The sequence below is a fragment of the Synchiropus splendidus genome, chromosome 18 (assembly GCF_027744825.2).
Source record: "Synchiropus splendidus isolate RoL2022-P1 chromosome 18, RoL_Sspl_1.0, whole genome shotgun sequence".
Lineage (NCBI taxonomy): Eukaryota > Metazoa > Chordata > Actinopteri > Syngnathiformes > Callionymidae > Synchiropus > Synchiropus splendidus.
In genome coordinates this window covers 10,589,292-10,610,916 of record NC_071351.1, presented here as the reverse complement: position 1 = coordinate 10,610,916, position 21,625 = coordinate 10,589,292, and the positions used below count along the sequence as shown (strand labels likewise).

At 41.0% G+C, this 21,625-nt stretch overlaps 3 protein-coding genes across 6 annotated transcripts in view; all 3 read right to left on the bottom strand.

Annotated features, from left to right (window-relative positions):
• sulf2b (sulfatase 2b) overlaps window positions 1–6,566 on the bottom strand; it is a 73,236-nt gene extending 66,670 nt beyond the window's left edge. Inside the window, exon 1 of one of the 2 annotated variants that reach the window (XM_053848677.1) lies at window positions 6,524–6,566. The gene's annotated coding sequence lies outside the window, so the exon portion shown is untranslated. Of the gene's footprint in view, window positions 1–454; window positions 599–6,523 lie in introns of those variants that run through there. The other variant, XM_053848676.1, reaches the window with a different exon arrangement.
• A 3,560-nt stretch (window positions 6,567–10,126) lies between these two features.
• Window positions 10,127–13,270, bottom strand: mrgbp (MRG/MORF4L binding protein). Its single transcript, XM_053849795.1, has 5 exons — window positions 13,055–13,270; window positions 12,602–12,723; window positions 12,458–12,539; window positions 11,475–11,549; window positions 10,127–11,102 (listed from the first exon to the last, which is right to left on the bottom strand). Exons 1-5 carry the CDS (start codon window positions 13,194–13,196, stop codon window positions 10,882–10,884), a joined length of 642 nt encoding a protein of 213 aa, XP_053705770.1. The 5' UTR covers window positions 13,197–13,270; the 3' UTR covers window positions 10,127–10,881.
• Window positions 13,271–15,192: 1,922 nt separating this feature from the next.
• On the bottom strand, window positions 15,193–21,117 carry hm13 (histocompatibility (minor) 13). 3 transcript variants are annotated; one of them, XM_053850276.1, is made up of 12 exons: window positions 20,747–21,117; window positions 19,478–19,513; window positions 18,597–18,695; window positions 18,446–18,528; window positions 18,286–18,374; window positions 18,025–18,110; window positions 17,798–17,923; window positions 17,439–17,496; window positions 17,216–17,336; window positions 17,020–17,122; window positions 16,732–16,817; window positions 15,193–15,942 (listed from the first exon to the last, which is right to left on the bottom strand). In XM_053850276.1, exons 1-12 carry the CDS (start codon window positions 20,966–20,968, stop codon window positions 15,870–15,872), a joined length of 1,182 nt encoding a protein of 393 aa, XP_053706251.1. In that variant the 5' UTR covers window positions 20,969–21,117; the 3' UTR covers window positions 15,193–15,869. The 3 variants fall into 3 exon arrangements, with proteins under 3 accessions (XP_053706251.1, XP_053706252.1, XP_053706253.1); XM_053850277.1 differs by lacking the exon at window positions 19,478–19,513; XM_053850278.1 differs by lacking the exons at window positions 15,193–15,942; window positions 19,478–19,513 and adding an exon at window positions 16,136–16,389.
• Between the last annotated feature and the right edge of the window lie 508 nt (window positions 21,118–21,625).

Sequence of the window (21,625 nt, the reverse complement as noted above, 5' to 3'; positions counted from 1 at the left end):
GACTAATTTCTGCGGTGCAGCGAGTGGTTTGGTGAAAATATCGGTTTGAAAAGAAATCTGTGGTCAAACCACCAGTAAAAGATAGCAGGGGTTAACATACACCACTATGATTCCAACCATCACACCCTTAAAACACATTAGATAGCTTCATATAGGACAAAAGCACCGACCCAGTTCACTCTCTGGTCACTCCTCAGGGAATCACAGACATCAGACTAAGGGAATTCCCAGACTATCTTAAACCAGAGTAACGATTTTGCTTCATCTCCGGGATTATCGTTCCCGGTCTCCTCCCAGCAGGACATGCATGAACAGCTTCTCGGGAATAACCCGGAGATCTACTCTCACAATATTTTATCAGTGAACTAAGATCACTTTTTCTGACTCTGGTCCTGAAGTTGAAGCTCGAACATGAAGGTAGGGAGAAAAGACAATCATAAAAAATGGAATGAACCTTGCGGAATGTGGAAAAGGGACTTCCTGCTTTGATTCTTCTATCAACACGGCTTTTCATCTCTTCCAGGTTAATGCAAGAATCCTTTTGATTTGATGAGAGCATCAGTCCCCCAGATTAAAAGCTGCTGATCTCCACGCCAGGCATTAGAACTCAGATGTGAATACTGCGGGTGATAGTAAAGCATCTGCTTAAGAAGTGCATGAAGAAATCAGTAGCTTTGGTTTGTATATATCAGTAGCATCAAGCACACACACAATGGGTTCAATGAAAAAGAAGATTTAACAGCATAAACAGCAGTAATAATGGTAACACAATGGGCACACAAATCCACCGGCACGGCAGTTTGGACAGTTGTTGCACATGAAGAAGACAACAGCATAACTTACCACCATGGAAATGTGTCAGTACGTTATCCCACACTCTCTGCTACACACTACTTACCCATGAGATTACTACAAGAGCAAATATCCTTTCAAGTCTTTTGCATGTTAATGTTTCAATAATGCAGCCACAACTGCATCCCACATGTCTCACTCGATCCATCACATTGACTCACACTGCGATATGAGCCACTGTTAACAACTTAATTGACACACACCCGCACAATAACATCCTATTAAGTCGCTATTGAACAATGACAGAAGGAATCTTCACGCACGAGAAGCTCTCAGGAGGGCAAATCAATACTTATCCAAATCTGTCTGTGGTCAAACGTGCGTGCTCTAGCTTGACCCCCAGAACACGCGATTGTGTTGACATAGTGCAGATGGACAAAATCAATGTGGACAATCTGCAGACATAGCTCATTGGCTAACATTTAGCCACATGCAAACATGTTAACTTATATGCTAGGTTTTTTTATGAGAGGCTGTCACACCAATTCTGAAAAGGGGACGGGAAGTGTCATGTTCTGAGTATTGTAAAAAAAATATATATATATATTATGATGAAATTATTTTATACTTTAAAAAAATAGTCTGGAAATTCAATAAAGTCAAGTAAATACAGATCCAAAAATAAGAGGGATGATGCCCAAACTTTAAAAATGTAAGCCAAAATATCATTTGAATACTGGAAATGAACACTTAATTTAAACTAATAAGTATAATGGGGTACAAATAAAGGTCAATAATAACATTAAATGAAAGGCATAATAATAAATAACATTACATTTCTACTAACTAATGTGCATGTTTTGTGTTATGTAATTTGTATGTGCAATGATGTCAGTAGGAAAGTTTGAAAACAGCCCCTCTTTGTGTATATGATCTTAAAAGAGATGTCTGATAAACACTTAAACCAGACGCCATTGACATTTTATCTTCAATTTTGTGAGCCCCGCGGATTCATTGAATATCGTGGCATTTGAAAAGGCTGCCCAAACAAGACACTTTTTCACATCACTTCATCACATCACATAAACAATGTTGTTATGAGTTCATTTTAAAAGTTCTCTTGGCAGCCCTTGCCATGTGCTGGGCACATTCTCAGGAAACCGTTACCTTGAGCAACATGGTGCAACAAACTGAGTGGAAAGAGAGACCTGTCCAGACTTTTTAGAAACCATCTCCAAAAGACACTGTTAAATTCATAATAAAGTTTTAGTTTAGTCTAAACATCCTAATGTCAATTTTGAGGAAGAAGATGAAAAGGATAGTGACATAGTGACTGAGAAGCGAAGGTTGAAAACGTAGGAAACCTTTTTGGAAAATACTCTGCAGTATAGTAAATCATTGGGGAATTCCAAACGGACAGAAGAAGAGTGATTGTATAAGAGTCAGACAAAGATGTTTGGGCTACTCAATTATTCAATGCTTTTTCAAGTGAAAATGCTTCAGTCATTATGAAGACATTCACTCGAGGAACATTTCTTCATACAATATGGACATAGTTTTTAGGACAACCAAGCTTTAGCATACAAAGTGGGCAGCACTATGCAAGGAATCACAGGAAATAAAGGATAGGGAAAAAGGACATGGAAATGAAATAATATGGAGTGAATATCTGCACATCTGAATCCTGGAATCATCTAAAGATTGTCGCGCGCTTGTGCAGGAGTAGCTGAAACAAGTCCCTTTCTCCCATTCTCTATTAATGTCTAGGTTGAGCAAGTGACTTCCATAATGCTTACTGCCACACACAGGCCCATTGAGCTTGCTGGTAGCAACAACATCGCAAATACCAACCATATTTATGATACCTTTCCCAATAAAAAAAAAAATATGGATTTGGGTCGGAGTTTCAAATGTGGAGTTGTAGCATATGCAAACATCCAGAGGAGTATCAACAAGCCCCTTATGTTTTTGTTTACTCGACACAGAGTCGAGGTGTGCAGCAGGAGTTTTATTATTTACCAAGTTAGCTTCAAATCAATAGCAACTTGACGCGAACAAACTGGAAAACTAGCCGTATGAGCTTCTGAGAACTTTAACAACACCCTGCAGAGATCAGATTAGCACTGTCTTGTCGAGGTCACAAGTCAAAAGCCCCGAGAACAAAAAACCTGCATGTTTTAGAAGGAAAACATGGACAATTCAGCGCTCACACCCTGAAACAAATACATCATCCTCAGCTCTGACAAGTGGTTGCCACCAGTTACCATCGCTGTCCGTCAATCACGGGCGAAGAAACAATGCTGTGATTGGAGGGATGACAGACAGGGTCACCATGACAACACAAAGACCCTCAGATGGCTCAATGGGGAGAGAGCGGGTTTAGTCTCCTGCAGGCTGCCTTCAAGTCCCTTGCTGGCTTTCTGTGTTTGAGTTGAGTTTTAAGAGGATTATCTGCCCTTTTCAACAGCTGCTAATAAGACTAATTGGACCAAATGGGAAATGAGAGACAGAGAATGGAAGAGAGAGAGAGACGATGGAGAGGAGGAAGCGCTTTATCATGTGCTACCTGTCTGGAATGCATATGCAAAAAAGGGATTACAGACACTTAAAAGGAAACTCGATTCAAAGACCTGAACATACACGCACTGATGCAAATATTCACAGAGGAAGGGGCTAAAATGTAAAACACAAACATAGTTTTGTCCACATTAAAGTTTTCTTAATGGAATATCCATCCTTTCACTCAACCACCTGATATATGATGGAAACAAAGCACAGATGAGAGTTGAAATGAGAACAAAATAACAGGTCAACTTACACAGGCGATAAAGTTGGATAGAAAAGCATTTCTTAAGTGCAGTCTAAACTCTTCCCTCATTTGAATAAAGCTCTTTTAAGATCTCAAAGAAGCTGAGGTCGAGGTTTCAGACAAAGACGTCTCATCACGGAACTCGGTTACAACACAAACTAATTAGAGTTTAGAAAATTTAATTAACTGTGAAGGGAAAGGCAGAAGGAGCCCAGCCAAGAGGAGAATCCACCGAGGACGGCGCGGTGGTCTCTGAACAGGACGCGCAGACAGGAAGCGAATCACAAATGAATATCGATCTGAGTGCAAGTGTGTGCGTCTGCATGAAGTATGTTTCGATGAATCAACATTAATCAGGTTTGATTTGATATTTCTTCGTCGACCAACAGATAAGTAACTGACGGAAGGGAAGGATTGGAAAGAGGGCGACTAGTTTTGAATAATGGATGAGTTGTCTAAAAGGTCTAGACCACCAGAGTCAACAAGCATCTTCTGTTTTAGGTCTGACGGTGAGGCAATGCTATAATCTGACTGAAAAACACACACACACGCACGCACGCATGCACGCACACACACACACACACACACACAAGCCTGTGAGATTCTTCTGACACCAATAGCCATTGATGCAGTTCAGGATTATACAAAGACGTTGTCGTTTCTGTCTCGTCGACCAGCTGAATACATAAACAGACAGAAACCCCCCGTGTGAATGTTTTATTAGACCACTCCCGATTAGACAGTCTTCAACACCATCCATATGGAAACTTGTTGAGCAGTTTCTAATGGCGTCCAGATCCTGAGTATACGGATGACAACCCGAAAGAAGTGGTGCATCCGTGAAGCCATGCAACTCCATCAAAGCTTGAACGCACTACACTGGAGGAAGTCAACGTTCCATTGTCACTTCAGCGTATACGTTTGCGTCACTATGGTGGCCACAGCAAGTCAGGGGTCATATGTCTGTCTCAGGTTGTCTCAGAGTTAAAGTTAAACAATGAGTGAAACCAGGTGATGTGCCTCCACAGAGGGAGAAGTTCTAGGATACAATTAAAAACTTCAGCGAAAGAGCACACACTGACACTGATAACCCGAGCTTCAAACCACTCCCAGGAACCACACAACTTCATTACAGAATCTGTGCTAAATAAGCTCATCGCATCTTTTAATAGCTTTTTCAACTGAAAGCACTCAGCGACACTCATTTGTCTGTTATCTCTAACAGCAACTTGGTTCATGTAGATATTTTATCATGAATTTAGATCCCACACACAATAGCACCCATTGAAACAGGTGGAATATTGCTGAGCAAAAACATGGCAACAGAAAATAACAATTTCATTCATTCACAGCTGGGGCATAATCCAGACAAGAAGCACCCAAAATCCGGGGGAGTTTAAAGCTGGATTCTAACCAGGGACTTTCCTTCTGTGAGGGTGCAGTACAACCAAAGCTTCTCTCAAAACTATTTGTGAAATAATTTCACATGAAAGTGCCATGAGACTGTCACCAAAATCGCTCAAAAACAGATGAACAGATTTCATTTAAATTTACAGGAAATAATAACAGTTGGACACACACTAGGAATATTTTTAGTTGAGTCCAGTTTAGAACCAGATGTCACTGCCCCAAAACAGGAGTGATGTGACACACATAAGACACTTTAAGAGGGAAGAAGCTGTGGAGATGTTCTCTCAGTTACTGGAATCTGCCCCCAAAATCAATGACCCATTTTTGTGTGTTCAAATAGTGATTCAATAAAAGGTTTTCTATTGTTTGTTATTTAAAAAGAAACCAGTTGATGCATCTAGTTCATTTAAAGAAAAGAAACGTTGCATTTACATTTGCCGAACCAAAGCCTTAAAACCGTACTGAGACGTAGAAGGGAAATTGATGATACCAGCAAACCACTGTTCTGCAGCTCTGCTCATGAAGATCAAGCACACAGAAGCACACACAGACATTAAGGTCATCAGCTGTTGACTCACTGCTCTGCTAACTAGCGGAAAATGCAGTGGCGCACAGTACACACAAGCATGCATGTACAAACAGAAACTCGCATGTATGCTCATCTTTGTAATCATTGTGCTTCACACAACGGGGGGCCTGGGACCCCCAAGTGTGTGTGTGTGCATGCATGTGTGTGTGTCTAAGAATTGACTAAAAAGCTCCTTTGTGTTTTTGAGATGCTAATCGTTCTATTATCAGCAGGATAAAAGAGAGTTTAGCCGCTTAAAAACTAACAAATGACTTCTGGCACACACATTGCTAATGAGCTGTGCGAGAGTTGGTGTGTCCGTGCGCGTGTGAAGACTTTTTATGTCCATTAAGTGACAGAGAGACATCTAAATCTGTTCGGAAGTCTCCAGCTTTACAACGCCGTCCTCACCAGGAGAAGAAATCTCATCATGACAGCGACAGCAGGCATTCATGACATCACTTCTCATGTCAGCTTACAACCTCAGGCCAACTGTGATGTCAGCGAAGCCGCCGATACGTCTTCATCAAGTGTGAGAAAGTGTTTCTGGACTGTATACAAAAACACTCCATGGCTCTCAAACAGTACTCTATTTAGTTTCTGCCAACAAGCGATAACTCACAAATATGGTGAAAATACAGTGCTATTTAAGCTCTTTAATAAACACATTTAAACATTTATTTTTGCAGGGACGTCAGTGTAGTAAATCACTCTCAGTTGTATGGGAAAGAATGATTCCCTTGGTGAAGTCTGGGTGTGTCTGCCAGAACATCCTTTACATTAGTGTGCAAATGCACTGCTTTTATGCCTGGAGATACACTCCTACTCAGAACAAAAAATACTTTCCTTCATACTCAATTGTCACATTCAAATGCAGTGTAAGTGGTAGTAAATGACTTTTTCTGTGTGGACTGCGCAGGTCATCTGTGTGATCTGACACTCACCTCATGTTTGGCTCCTTTTGTAGCTTTGTTGTGGAAGTATCACCTGAAAAAAAAACAGAAAATCTTCACTAACATTTATAGCTATAGTGAAAATAATATTGAGTGACATTCACATAATAAGAAAAAAACATTTTTTAATTCTAAAAATGATTCTTATGCTGGTAATCTGGGCACTAACCTCGCTAAGGTACAATAAAAAATAACTTCATTCCAGGCGAGAGAGGCAAGTTGGAAAACATAGACTGACAGCGCCTCCCAGAGGTTAAATTTAGTTATGTGAAAATGTCCCTTCTCTTGAGACGTTCCGTTTAATTTAGGGATAATATTATAGAATGCTCTTTCCAAATGAAATTACAGGCTTGTAATCGAATGCCTTGCAGTGCTTTGCTTTCAATAATGACCCCATGTAATGAAGTGCTGGATGGCGGAGGGTTCAACCCCACACCACCGTGGTCTGACTGGAATATGAAGTGTTTCTCTCCTCACGTCCCTGTGGAGCTCAGCGGCAGTATAATTTATGAGTTGAGATGTAACATCTCACTCTTCTCGCTCCTCAACTCCAGCTCTTTCTTATCTCACACCAACGCTGTCTGCAGTTGTGCTCCGATTTCCATCAGTCACAGTGTCTCTCCATTCTCCTAAATGTGATTGAAAAACTGGAAATTCTTCACAGATTACTTCAATAGCACAACAGTAGATCAAATGGGGGATCAAAGTTTAAACTTGTTATGAACTGACACAGCATTTTGAAGTCACAAAGTCTAAGCCATGTTGAAAAACATTGATGCCACATCCTTTTCAGCTCCTTATAAGTAATTATAAACATACATGCATACATATATATATATATATATATATATATATATATATATATATATATATATATATATATATATATATATATATATATATATATATATATATGTTATATATATGTTTTATTTTGTGATAAATGAATGATTTTTTTCACTTTTGTGTGACAGTTATATGTGGCCAACAATTGAAAGAATGACAATGTTTTAAAAACTTAAATATTAAATAAATAAATAGAACAAATATAATAAATAATATAAATACTTAAATAAAAAATATATATTAAATTAGTAAACCTCGGAAGACACCGCTGCTCAGTAAGAAACATCTATCAGCTCGCCTGGCCTTGTGTAAACGTCATCTGAAGCAAGATCTCTTACTGAGCAGCGCTGTCTTCCAAGGTTTACGTCCATGGAGACCTCCTCCATGCAAGACTCGCTCAATGGTGGATCGTGACACCTCTGTCCCTGCCTGGTCAAGTGTTTCCATGAGGACCTTGGTTGCCATCTGTGGGTTGGTGTTGACCTCTCGGCAGATTTTCCTCGCAAGTTTGGGGGACACCTTACGCTTCCGTCCACGGCCACGGAGGTTTTTAAGGGTGTAGAACCTCTTGTACTTGTTGATGATGCTCTGGAAACAGGGACATCATACTGCTTGGAAATAGTCTTGTAACCTTTTCCTTCACTGTGGCTACAAACAAGACGCTGATGCAGGTCCTCGCTGTGCTCCTTCTTCTTGACCATGATGACCAGAAATGAAGAATGACCTGAACACTTTCCCCCTATTTATAGTGTTCTGGAAAGATGTCTTTTTACACTTTAACATTTGGCCAACAATGTTTACTTCATTGTGACATCTTGAAGTCAGTACTAGACAAAAATTACCACATTTAGCACATTTTTGTTGAAAGACTGTCAGGGGTATGAACAATTTTGAACATGGCATTTTTGGGGATGCCAGAAATAAAATACCCCAGAAATAAATATTGTTTAAAAAATTGTATTTTTGTTATTCTTTCAATTGTTGGCCACATATAACTGACACACAAATTTGAAAAAAAAGCATTCATTTCATCACAAAATAAAAAAATCATGAATAATTTTGAGGACCAGTGTGGATGGATGGATGGATGGATAGATAGATAGATAGATAGATAGACAGATAGACAGATAGACAGATAGATAGATATATACTGTATCTGCTAGCATACTTTTTTTATGTAGTCTCAACATTATTGACTATTATGGTGAGTTCAAAGGCACTTGTCGAACAACTGCTATGTTAACAACAGTGACTTAAAAAAAGTTATAAAATAGTAAAATGGTGACGCTTAGAATGTTGTAAGTTCAGCGAAGTTGGGCAAAAAAAAATCTGGAGGTAGGCAACCGCTAAAATTAGCTTCAGTTTTACTCATGTTCACACACTCAAACAGCTTCCACAAATGAAGTATACCACCTATGATAAACTCAAATGAGAAATACACGAGAAAACGCGTACAAACAAAGTCAAGTTGAACGAATAACTGACCTGTTATTTATGTTTGTAGACCGTTCAAGTCGATGCTAAGTGCTCTCACGTTTTCGCTGCAGAAGCCACACACTGCCATCTACTGCAAGAATGCAGTCACTGCATAATCAAAATAATAACTTAAAACAAAAATCTATTAAGTTTAGTAAATGATTTATTGCCATTCGAATAAATCTACGCGTAATTCCATTATATATTATATATGTATTATTAGTGATATATATAAAATTATCCCATAGAAAAAGCAATTTAAAAACACTGATGTGATTTATTACAAGTATAAAAGCACAAACTTGAACATGATTTTACTAAATTCACTGAGCCTGAAAAATATGAATGCATTATAGAAAATGCAGAACATAGTGACAGGATTCTCACTACAGCATATACAGATAACATCACCCTTTTACTGAAATAAGACTTTTTATTTATTAATTTAATTATTTATTTTTGGTCGAATACCAAAGCGTATGCTTGAGGTGAAATTGATAATAATATTGCGGCAAAAGTATTCAGAAATAATAACCTGAATTTATTAGATTTCAACTTTAATCCGGAAATAAAGTTACCTTTATTCCAGGTTTTGGTCCAGGTGGTCACTCAGGTCTCTGCTTCAAATGCTGTGCTTTGTGTTTTTGATGCTTGTGCGTGTGAGTCCGCCCACAGGCTTGTTTACATAATCCAGTATGAATAAACATGAGATGATTTATGAATAAACATAGGAAGGAGCAACGTGAAACAACCAGTAAGTGCTGGGAACCCGCGTTGCTTCATGAATATTCATTGAACTGCGTTCGTTCTCTCACACACTCTATCGCTTTTGTGTCGCTCTCAGGCTGACTGACACTCACTCCTCCTCCACTTCTGCCTTTCTGTTCTTCCACAAATGATTTCCCAGCAGTGGAACATCAAACTTCCAAACACCTCAAGGTGACCTTGACTGACCTCATAAGGCCTGTTGTCAGGCCTGCTGGTCATTGGTTGCCACAGCAAGTTACCTGTCTGTACCTTACCTTCATTATCATCCCCGTTATATGTTAAAATAACACTATTTTATTTCTCAAAACAAGAGTTGGTGATGATTCAAATTTTAATGACACAACCAGTTAAAGATACATTTAAGATTGTATATAAAGTTATGCCAACATATACATGAAACACTTTTATACACTAAACAATGCTATTTTGGACAATGAAAACAAATATTTTTACATACAAATGTAAAAGGCATGTGTTTATAGGAAATAAGTAAGAAAAATGACATGCAGAAAAGGCTTCAAGTTTATTGCAATTCATCATTCGACAAGATGGAGAGACTTTGCTTTGACACAGGCTTTTAAGCTTTAACACCAGGAGACGAGGAGTTTTATCAGCTGTGGGAAGGTCTTAAAAAACACAGAATTAAAATGCGACAGACAAAAAAAAGAAAAAAAAAAAATCACTTTAAATTATACAAAATGGTTGGACTTTCTAACAGAAGCTTAAACTTGCGCCTCTTTATTGGAAGGTTGATATAGTCGGAGGTAGAAAGTTTGATTACAACATGCACAGCGGAAGCCGATTTGAACTGGACAAGCTAAATACACTCCACAAAAAGATCAGCAGGTTTCATTTTCTGTTCTATTTAAAATAAATAAAAACATCACATGATGAGTTAAATTTAGAAGCCATTCTGACTCAAAAGCTGTTTCGATTCAAACGCACCAAATAAAACCCCAGTTTCACTCAAACTGTTCCGAAAACATTAAAACACCAGGAAACAAAATTAAAATGTAAACTTCATTTGTGGCTTCACTCTTGGAACTAAGCAACAGTGGAGGCCACTGAACGCTACAGGGTACATGATGGTTACACACACGACATGAACGACATTCAAGGCTCTTGGATCTGGTTTTGCAGCAGTGGCTGGCTGTCGCCACGGTGACGCTCTGCATCTGGCGCAGCAAATCAGACTTGAGTCACGGATGAGGATTTGATTCCAGAGGCACCTCTTTTGATGGGAGTGTCTTCCTTTAGGCTCAGGTGCGCCTCCTTTTGGCTCCTCCAGGACTTGCAGGGTTGGAGGATGACAGTAGCTTATCAGCAGCTCGACTCCTCTTTCTCTTCTCGGCCTCCTTGGCGCCGCCTCCGGCCGCCGCGCCTCCCTCGCTTCCCCCTTTCTCCTTCTCACGTTCCCTCTCTCTCTCCTTCTCACGGCTGTTGCTGATTCGCTCAGACATCTTCACGGATGAGTTGCTGCCTGAATGTTGCAACAGGAACAACCAGCAACATTATTGTATCAGGAAGCAAACGCAGACTGAACAACAGCTCATATATTGTTTACATAACTGGGTAAATAGTACAGCGAAACTGCCATATTCCATGACAAGATTGTGAGGGTATATGTGATCAGTTGACTTCGATATAACTTTAAAATGACAAACATTTGGAATTTTACTTTGATGCTAGGCTAATTTATCGTTTCTGATTTGACAAATAGGGGTTGTTTAAAAGTGAGGCAGCCCCAACATTGGTGGCTACAGCATATGTGCTTTTTTTATACATTACGTTACTCAGAGAAAAAAAAATTGTGTATATTAAAAGCATTTTAATATTTATCAAAATTGATCACCTTCTTCTTGTGTTGCAGGAGGTTCCCTCTCCATCTTGAACTCCTCTTTGGTGTCATCCTCAGACCCCACCTTCCCTGAAGACATCGTCCGATACACATATTTTATATCAACACTGCACCACTGATGCCTCCAGGTTTTTTATATATATATATATATATATATATATACAGGGGTGCCTCGGTTTTCGAAGAACAAAAATTTCGAGATTGTTTTGCTTCGGATTTCAAACGGAAATTCAGAACTCGAACCCGAAATGAGCCGGAAAAAACATGACATGCGCGGACCGATCAGCTGACCCACGACACGCTTTGTTATTGTGTATAACGCAGCCTCTGTATGCAGATGTGTCCCGCTAGCTACATTTACTGACTGTTTTTTTTTCATATTGAGGTGTAAAACCTTTCCTGTCTCTGGTAGAGTGTGACAGGGGAGGTGCTCGCTCTCCACACCTCCGAGGCTGGAGCGCTCGCACTCCAGGGTTTGATGTCCTGTTGTGGGCTGGAGCTCAGACAGGGATGAGGCGAGTCTGGGACAGAGCGTTACTTGGTTTATGACTTTGTCACAGCCAAACTGCACAGAAGCGCACATTCAGAGCTGGACACGCACCGGGCACCTCTTCCCTTCTGGAGAGACGTCACTCACTCGGCAGCCCCTCCCACATGCAGCGGCCACACACATAGAGGAACAGCGCACCTGCAGCAGACACTCTACATTCACTACTACAAAAGACTATTTTAAGGCTTGGAACGCATTCTTTCTTTCTCCATTCATTGTAATGGGAAAAATCGATTCAGATTTCGAACAAATCGCTTCTTCTCGAACGGCCGTCTGGATCGGATTGTGGTCGAGAACCGAGGTACCACTGTGTGTGTGTGTGTGTGTGTGTGTGTGTGTGTGTGTGTGTGTGTGTGTGTATATATATATATATATATATATATATATAAGGTGACTAGAGAATGCTCAAATAAATGTGGTATCTCACCTTCTTTCACCTCCTGAATGATGTCATCAGGCAAGAAGAAGCTTTTCTCGTTGTTTGGGAACGGAAGAATTTCTGACTCATGCTGCACACACAAATATAAATAACCATTTGACTTATGAGTCGTTGTTGAGCCGTTCTCCTCACCAGCGCCTGCATGTCGTACATGGTTCCCAGATGGTCCCAAATGACGGAGGAGGAGACCTGGCGCCCGATGTTTTGACTGAACTTGTCTCTGATGCAGATCATGTGGAAATGACGGTTGACTCCTGCATCAACCCCAAAACACGAAGGAAAACCATCAAACACAAATCACTTATATTTTCACTTCATAACAGAATAAATATTTTTGGGAATCTCTTCTTGATCGCTCCTTCGAGGTCCAGGTCGCGTCGTCACAAAGAACCACAAAACAAAAGCAAACTATGACGATGAAAATCATAAAAAAAAACCTATTTAGTCAAAAGTGCTTTGTCGCTGTAACTATGTGTTTCGTCGATATTACTCTTGATGAGTTACGATTCGAGTCAAACAACTCCACCGAGTCAAACTGGTCCCCGCAGCTCATGTTAGCTAGTGAGTGTAGTTGTTGTGTCTCACCGACGGGCTTGTGTCCGATCATCGCGTGAAACAGACAGACCTCCACTTCGTGGCTCCAGACCACCGAGTCCTCCCCTGGAACCACAGCCGTGTCCGGAGGCTTCTCGTCGGACTGGCTGAGCATCACATCTGCCTCTCCCATCTTTCGCTGCAGTTGCGTACTAACTGGACGAGAGAGAAACTCTGCGCTCGGAACGGTAGCAGGTAGCTCGGAAGGCTACAGGAAACGTGGTATCACTTCCGGGGCCAACGGTTTTTCAAATTAAAAAACAAACATCCACTTCTTTCCATTTTTTATTTGTTCAGATTAGATTTCCTTTTACCCACATTGGCAAACATTTGGTTGCATGCATATGTATGTCGTAATTATTTATTCTTGTTCAATTTGGTTCTATATTTATTTAATTCTTTTAACTTAAGGAATTCGAATTGAGCAGGGAAAGTATATAACGTATGAAGGCTTTTAGTCATCTGCTCCCTGATAAGAATCAAAATAAACATTGGAATTTTGTTTAATTTAAAAAAAATAAAGGCACAACTGTCCATTGTAAACACAAAATTAATTGTGCTACATTAACTGAATATGAATAAACAATGTTATAAAATAATTATATACTGTTCACTATATTACATTTTTAAAAAAGTATTTTGTTGTATTGTTTTGATAACCTAGTTGCCATATTAATAATTCATGACAATAAGCAAGTTAAATGACGAGACTCTTTTCCTGCTCATAAGAACAAGTTTATCAAAATAACTGTAGTGTTGAATGAATCAGACCATCCATGGTGCTTCTCTATATGGTGAACAAAACACCAAGTTTATTGCAAATGAAAGGTATTCAGGCTCACTTAGAGCCATATGCACAAATACAACCAGAAAGATGAAGGGAAAAACAACTCCTCAGAAAGAAATGAAGCACTGAACTTCACCGATTTTTGCGCATCAACCTTAAACATAAAAAATACATTAGAAACGATGAAAGCCTCAATATCAGCAATAACAGCAAGCATAAAATAAAAATAATAAAAATGCAGGACCGTACGCTTCCCGTTCTAGAGTCCATTTATTTTTCAAGCATCAGAAACTCATTTGATACGGCAAAATGGAAAGAACATTCTCAACCTCACAGTGTTACACAAGTAAACTCTGCGGTTTAAAAACCATTTCCAGAACTGTCAATGAGTAGCAAACGTGTTGGCAATTTTTAAAACTATGAAATCCATATACATTTCTTGAGAAGAGACACGTCTGCACTGTTAAATTCTACACACACACTGCCACAAGGAATCACAGGAGGTGTTGGAGACGAACCTTCCCTGTTAGATGAGGGGAATATTTATAGTACCAGACAAACTAATTCCATATGAAATCATTCCCTTTGAAATCAGTCAATGAAGGGATGCAACTCCCCCAAATACTGTGTACAACTCATCCACTTCATTATACACTGCAGTACGATACTTTTTAGTTGTGCGGAGTAAGGTGAGCGGATATGTCTTTACTAGGATTTGAGGATTCTGAGATGACATTTATAGTCTATATAAAGCTCTAAATCTCCCTGACTCGGGTGCGATCGCCTTGAAAACAAAAAGCCATTAAAAAAAAACATTCTGTTCCTTATTAAACAAACTGAAGGAGCTTTCAGTAAAATGGTGCTTGTAATTGAACTGATCCTATAACCAATGACTTGCTTCTAAATGTATGGAATGACTTTGCAGCTGGATAACCTTAGCATCACAAACTAAAGACGACAAAAGGCAGCAGGTTTCAGTGAAAAATTGACTGGTGAAGAGGGTAGAAGACCACTCGTGTCCACTGACAATGACCAAGGATTGCACTGTAATGTGGGCCAACACTACACTGGGATTTGAACCCACAACATTGTGGCAAACTAATAAGGCCAGAATTTTAAGTCAAAACTAGAGTAAAAATCCTACTGCACAGCTGGGGGTCAAGCTGAATCTCAAAAGGGCCGTGTGGCTGCAGGAGTTTGTTCCAACTCTGCAAGCACATATCAGCCACCTTCAGACATCAGTTTGGTTGGACCGAAAACCTGCACCCACACGGCCCTTTTGGGACTCAGTTTGACACCTGTGCTTTACATGCTCTTTAACTGAGAAAAGAACAAGCAGCCCCGACGTTGCCGTTTTATTTCCTGTTCGGGGGGGTGATAATCATGACGAGTACATTCAGCATTCCAAAGGAAATGACGCACAAATAAAGAATATTTTTACTCTAGTTTGCGTTCTAAAAACACTAGCCTTCCACAAAGACGCACAAAAAAGCTGACATGAGTTGGAGGAGAAGAACCCATGGGGAAGAGTCACAGCGACCTCAGTTCCCCATCAGCTGTTCTTCGATTTGAACGGAAGAAAAAGCGAAAATGTTTGTCAAGTTTGGTCTGTTCAAGGCTTAAACAGAGTGCTAGATTCAACTGGAAATGAACAAAACTCCTGTGCCATCCAAGCTGCAACACATTCTTTTCCCGGCACACATGCAGGTTTTTACCAAAAATATTGTGCTCTCTTGTGTGACTACAGCTTTAAGACGACAGGGGGAAGCTAGATAGGCACAGTTTGTAACAAAAAAAAAAAAAAAAAAAAGACCTTTACATGATCACACCACTGCTGCTGTTGTTTACACGGAGACCAGCCATCATTGTTATGGCTACATATAGCATACACGTCGGCGACATGGCTTTCACTCCCCTCAGGTGAGCGGAGGACTCGGGCGGGATGCAGCTCCTGTGAAATGTGGTGGCAGCAGGCTGGATGAAGGTATTTGAGGGAAGGCGGGGGAGCAGCAATGAACACTACTGATCCTTTTTCTCTGCTTCTGAGGACTCCTCTTTGGCTGCCAACTCCTCTGGAGAAGACTCTTCATACCTGGATGTAGAGGGAAAACATTGAAACGGTGTACAAAAGGGAGCGCACAAAAAGAAGGGGAAAGTCAATGCTGCCCTCCCTCTCTGCATTAGCATGCATAAGAACAGGGCTGAATGAGAGCAGGAATGAAAATAGCTTTTTGAGTGAAGGCACGGTTGAGATGGGTTTTGGTCCAGTGGTGCACAGGGGAAATGATAAATGAGCGGCCAGGTCATGAGCTTATCTAGGGCCAAATTACCTGCCCGGCTGAGAGCAGTGGGGGAGGACAGAAACAAGGGGTCTGGCCTCTACATGGATGAGGGCTGTAACCAACGGCGGCGAGGGGAGGAGCCTGTCGCTGGAGAGAAGGCGTCCATGGAGCTAGCCAGGCTGGCAGGGGAGCCACTGACAGTTGGGAAAGAAGTTAGCCGAGGAGAACCGGGGAAAACTTCCTCTGCTGACTCAAAGCTAGCCATGTTTGGAGAGAGAGAGAGGTGCAGGCGGAGGGGCAAGAGACAAGACAAGGAAGTAAAAGAAAGATGGAGGCGAGTGTTACTCAAAAACGCAGCTGATTGAGAAGGATTACAAGGTCTTAAGGTGCAGGAACTGAGAAGATGTCATGAGGAAATCACAGTGGATTGCAGAGGAAGGCTCTAGATGATTTGTATGTGTTGTGCAGCAACACATATTTGTAATGAAGAGGGAATTCAACCTTGAGTTTCACCTACAATGTCAGCAACTGACATCCCAGCACAACTGGAAAGGTTGTGAACTCAGATGAACTTTGCCACGGTCGTCATGGTAACTCACCTGAACATCTCTGTGAGTTCTCCTTTGAACAGTGCTACGATGACAGGGAAGCCAATGCAGGCGGGCACCAGGTAGAGCAGAGCGGGCTGCCAACACACACAAGTCCAGATTACTTTTACAGCAAAACACCAGGTATTATCATCAACTTAAAACTTAAAAACTAAATTATAAAAAAAATGGTGGAAAAGCACGAGTTGCAGGCAAGTCAAGTTTGTGCAGTTATGCAAATGTAGTCAGAATAAAACTCTTTTCAAATTCATGGATTAAAAGAGGCCGGCGATCGCTTACTTGTGCGTGTTTGAAGGTGTGCATGACGAAGATGGTGAGGCCCAATCCAAAGATGTAGGCCAAGAAACTAGAGTAGAAATACGTCCTGCTATTCTTCTTTAGGCTGCAACGACACCAGATCACATCAGTCCACAGAGCAAAGGACATTGAGGAGGATGATTCGGGGCCGTGATATGGTCTGTGTTACAGTCAGTACCTGACATCAAAACGCAGCAGCAGGGCGATGAATATTCCTGGGATCACGATGTCACCGAGGCCCAGCATGGCAAAATTACTGGCATCGAGGCCTCTTTCCAGCAAGTCCTGGGGGAAGACCACTGGAGAAGAGACAGATTTATGATGAGATTATATGCGCAGAACTAAGGACACCTGATTTGAATTAAACATTTTGGTAAGGGGGGGTGATAAACCAAGCTTACATTTGATTGGTGCTTCAAATGACTTGGCAACGGTCACCATGACGTTAGTACCGAACACCTGTAAAGTGAAATAGATCATTGTGTGGAGTGAAAATCTGAAGATTCCTGAGAATCTGCATCATGAGGAGTCAAGTTAAAACAGTGCCCCTTTATCACATCCACGAAGCCTAACTCACTAGTTGTCTCCCCCTTCAGCTTTCACATGGTACCACAGAGTAATAAACAGGCACAGTGTGCAACTTAGTTAGTCTTAAAAAGATATCAAACATTTTAATGTATATTCCCTGACAGGCTTTTAGCTAGGGCGGCGTCTGGGCGTTAGCAAGACCGTAGCTCAGCCGCCGGATTACTCCACTCACCCAGAAGACGTCGTAGACGAACAGGCCGCCCAGCAGGATGCAGCCGGTACTGACATTGTTCAGGTGGAGAAGCTCGACGCCATTCAGAGCAAATGCTAAGCCAAACAGGTTGTTGGCTATCCAGTGCTGCCAGGTGAAAAAATGCAAAGGGAATAATAGATTTAGGGCTCCTAAAATAAGGCAGGACAAAACGTAACTAGTTAAAACTTTAAACAAAACAAGCTCACCTTCTTGAGCAGGTACCAGACTCCCACCACACTACTGATGACCAGACAGACAAGGTTCTTTGTGTCGAATTCATAGTTGAGTATGTCTGTAGAAGCAAAAATATAGGCAGCAAATCACTTTTTTTCTCAAAACTTTGTAGTACTGTATAATGATATAGGGTTTTTTTATGTTGTGTCAGCAGACAGAATACACCTGCACAGGTCATCTCTCATGCCGTCACTATGACAGCAGTCATCGTCACACAGAGCAGCAGGACTCACCTTCTTTGGTCTCCCCGATGCCCTGAGTGAAGAGCAGCTGGTACTGTTTGTTTGGTAAAGACGTCGGAAATATTCTCGACATCAGGGGGCTGAAGGAGGAAGCAGGATATGAGGCGTTGGGTTTGGAAAAGAGTGATGCCACTCATTAGCTAGCTCTTACCTCATGGTGTGAGACAGCGCCAGGACGCCGAGCACGAAGAAATAAACAGACAGCAGCAGGTTTATGTATTCTTGGGAAAAGACCTGAGAGAAGGACAAAATTTGTTAGGCCTGTGTTTGAAGGTCTGTACAATGTGGTTGCATTACAATACCTTGAAGAATAGATAGAGTCCAAATAGCGTACAGCTGGCTATGATGGGAAACCTGGCGGCATCCCGACTGGTGATCGTCTCCGGCATGTCTGAAGCATTCTATGGAAAAAACAAAAATAGTTTTTTTTTCCTACATTCATATTACAGATAGTCAAAACTAGCACCATGTGTTATTAAGAATTTTGAAAAAAGTGCTGTTTACAGTGACAGAATGTGATCAACATGAGAAAGAGAGCACTTCCTGTACAGGGTTCAAGTATTACAACAAGCGTAATGCAACCGTCCAGCCTCACTTCCAGTTTGAACAAGAACCAGTCTGAAGTTCTTAGTTGTTAGTATTCACAAGCCTGAGCAAACAAAACTAGCATTAGGATTCACTATGTGGAAAAATACAATCAGAGGCACAAAAGAAAAATTGTTTCGCTTATCCTCAAATTCAACCCGGATTAACTTTATTATTAAATCCACATGCTCGTCGTTGCCTATTAAAAATGACTAATGTTGCCATGTAACTCCGGAGAATGAGAAGATCTGTTTGTGAAGTAGTTGCAGCTGATGCCTCTATATTTTATCTTCCTATTAAAAACAAAAATGGACCAGCATCTATCTCACAAAAAAAAGATGGAAAACCCTTAGACACTATATCAAGTTCATATACATAAACGCAACAGAGCAAATGCAGTTGACAAATGTCATGTTGTCACTTCAGTTTTGACTGATTCTGAACACCTGAATAGGAAAAAAATTGTTTGAAACAAAGGGGCGATCCCATTGGATCAGCCAGTTGACGCAAGCAAGACGGCGCTAGGCAGACTTCTAAGCTCCCAAATGTAAACCACCAGCAAGTGTGTATCGGTGCTCAAGGCGGGTCTCATACTCACTCTGAACCCAGATTCGTAACCATTTTCTCCAAGCTCCTATTAGAGACAGACAGACGTGCACAGACAGACAGGGAGGGAGAAACAGGGATCAGAAAAGCAACAGAGGAGAAGCAACGCAGAGCTGAAAATCAACTTGGAGAAGCACGAGCAAAAATACATTCTCGCTGACATAAAAAAAATCTGAAGCACTTTTGTAAGAAGGAATGGAATAAAGAACAGAGAAAGAAGAGGGTAAAAAATTATCAAGGAACTAAACATACAAAAGGGAGAAAAGAAAAGCGTCTAACTCACACAAGTTCAATAGAGTTGGTCAAACTAAGTTCGTAATTCTCCACTGAACTGCGTACGTATTGTTAGACGCAGGTAGCAAAAGGAGCAACTTGGGAGACAGAAACCAATAACATTCATTTCTTTATTTATTTATTCTAAACGTATTTATTTATTTATTCTTATATGTTTTTTATTAATACACAATTGGAAACAATGCTCTATATTTAGTACATTTACAGGACTAAATCAATGTAATTGTTATATTGTATATTATATTGTTGTATTGTTGCTTTGAATTGATACAATGACGTCCCAGATGGATACAAGCCATTTCAAGATGCAACAGTTAAGGCAGCAGTGAAGAGAGGCCAGCATGAGCACCATGTAAACACAATCCAAACCCAGCCCAATCGTTCGGCTTCAACGACCATTTCACTGGCTTTCTGCTTCTTCTTGACCAATATGGATTCCACCAAACAAAACAAGTGGATGTCATAAGAAAACTACACCATCAGATTGAACAATACAAGCTTTGAGTTGAATAAGACACGACTGCGCATGTGCTTTAAAAAAAAAAATCCCTAAAAAGAGTGCAAATACATGCAACATGTACACGTCAGTCACAGCGCAGCTGCAGTTCTCGCAACAAGAGCTTGACACACCACGACTGTGTTTTGTGGCTAGATCACAAACGATGCAATGCTTCGAGCGACAAAGTTGAATGAACTGCATCAGCAAAATCGATTCACCTGGCACAACAAGACCTTAGTCAACCGTGATCAGACCCAAGTAAACAGACAACACTAGTGATCGTCTGCTAACAAACAAATATGAGTCGATGTGTTGTGTATTGTTCAATCGCTACATTCTAACGCTTCAATATTTGTCGCTTTAGCACAAGAATAAATCAACCTTCCTGGCTAAAACTCGGCTTCAAGTAAAGCTAACAAACCGGCGAAAGCTAACAATAGCCGGGTGGAACCTGAGCCTCGGCGTTACCTTGGACTTGGAGCAGGAGACTGAGCGCAGGGCTCCGAAGAAGATGGGCAGCAGGGCCATGATGACCAGGCTTCCATATGCCAGCGCTGTGCCCTCCGGGGTGGCCACGAATTTGGCAGTGGCGTTCAGCGTTTCGTTGACGCTGGGATCCGTGGCGTTGAGAGCGTCGAGGATAACGGAGGCAGGGGCCTCCGGGGCCGCCACTTGTTCCGCCTCGGACATGGCTCTTCAGGTGGGGTTTACAAAGAACCGCTGGTGATGCTGGAGCTGCGGCAGAAAGTGACAGAGAAGTGGAGAAGGAAACTCATTTATCTTCCTCGCTGCTACCGGAGTCTGGATAAGGCCACGTTTGCTAAAGCAGTGAGCAAAGATGGGACTATGCCGAGCAGCGATCACTCTGTTGACAATTTTCACAACCATTACCAACAGCAGTTAAGATTTTATTTCCTACGAAAGGAGGTTAAACACAGACTCAAAGTAAGATTTTTATTTCTTAAATATCTGCTCTAGGTCTGATATTGGTCAATATAATGGCATCTACTGGAAACATTTGGCAAACCAACTCGCAAACTGCACCACACTGCATCATCACTACAAGAGAAGATCTATGTTTGCTGTGGCGCCTTTCTTCTTCGTTGATTCATCAATTCTTGCAGCATTATCACCACCTACTGGAGATGTGGCAACAATGCGGAAATCCACTCCAGTGTAATCAACATTTCATGCTCAGAAGTAGAAAGAAAATAAAAAGTAGCGTCAATATACGAAGATTCTTAACCATGTTCACATAATTATGGATAAGGTATAGTTGTGATCGCAACAAGCCTTAATGCTCATGAGACAGAGGCCAGAATAGTGTCATCCAATGGTGAAAAACAG

What these genes read in the sequence shown, in the direction of transcription:
- mrgbp (XM_053849795.1), bottom strand. Translation starts at nt 13,196, where the DNA reads ATGGGAGAGGCAGATGTGATGCTCAGCCAGTCCGACGAGAAGCCTCCG. An exon ending in GATCGGACACAAGCCCGTCG is followed by an intron (nt 12,724 to 13,054) that starts GTGAGACACAAC and finishes GGGTTGATGCAG; the next exon opens with GAGTCAACCGTCATTTCCAC. An exon ending in TCCTGCAACACAAGAAGAAG is followed by an intron (nt 11,103 to 11,474) that starts GTGATCAATTTT and finishes TGCAACATTCAG; the next exon opens with GCAGCAACTCATCCGTGAAG.
- hm13 (XM_053850278.1), bottom strand. Translation starts at nt 20,968, where the DNA reads ATGTCCGAGGCGGAACAAGTGGCGGCCCCGGAGGCCCCTGCCTCCGTT. An exon ending in TCGTCTACGACGTCTTCTGG is followed by an intron (nt 17,497 to 17,797) that starts GTGAGTGGAGTA and finishes TTCACTTTACAG; the next exon opens with GTGTTCGGTACTAACGTCAT. An exon ending in ATTTGAAGCACCAATCAAAT is followed by an intron (nt 17,337 to 17,438) that starts GTAAGCTTGGTT and finishes TCTCTTCTCCAG; the next exon opens with TGGTCTTCCCCCAGGACTTG.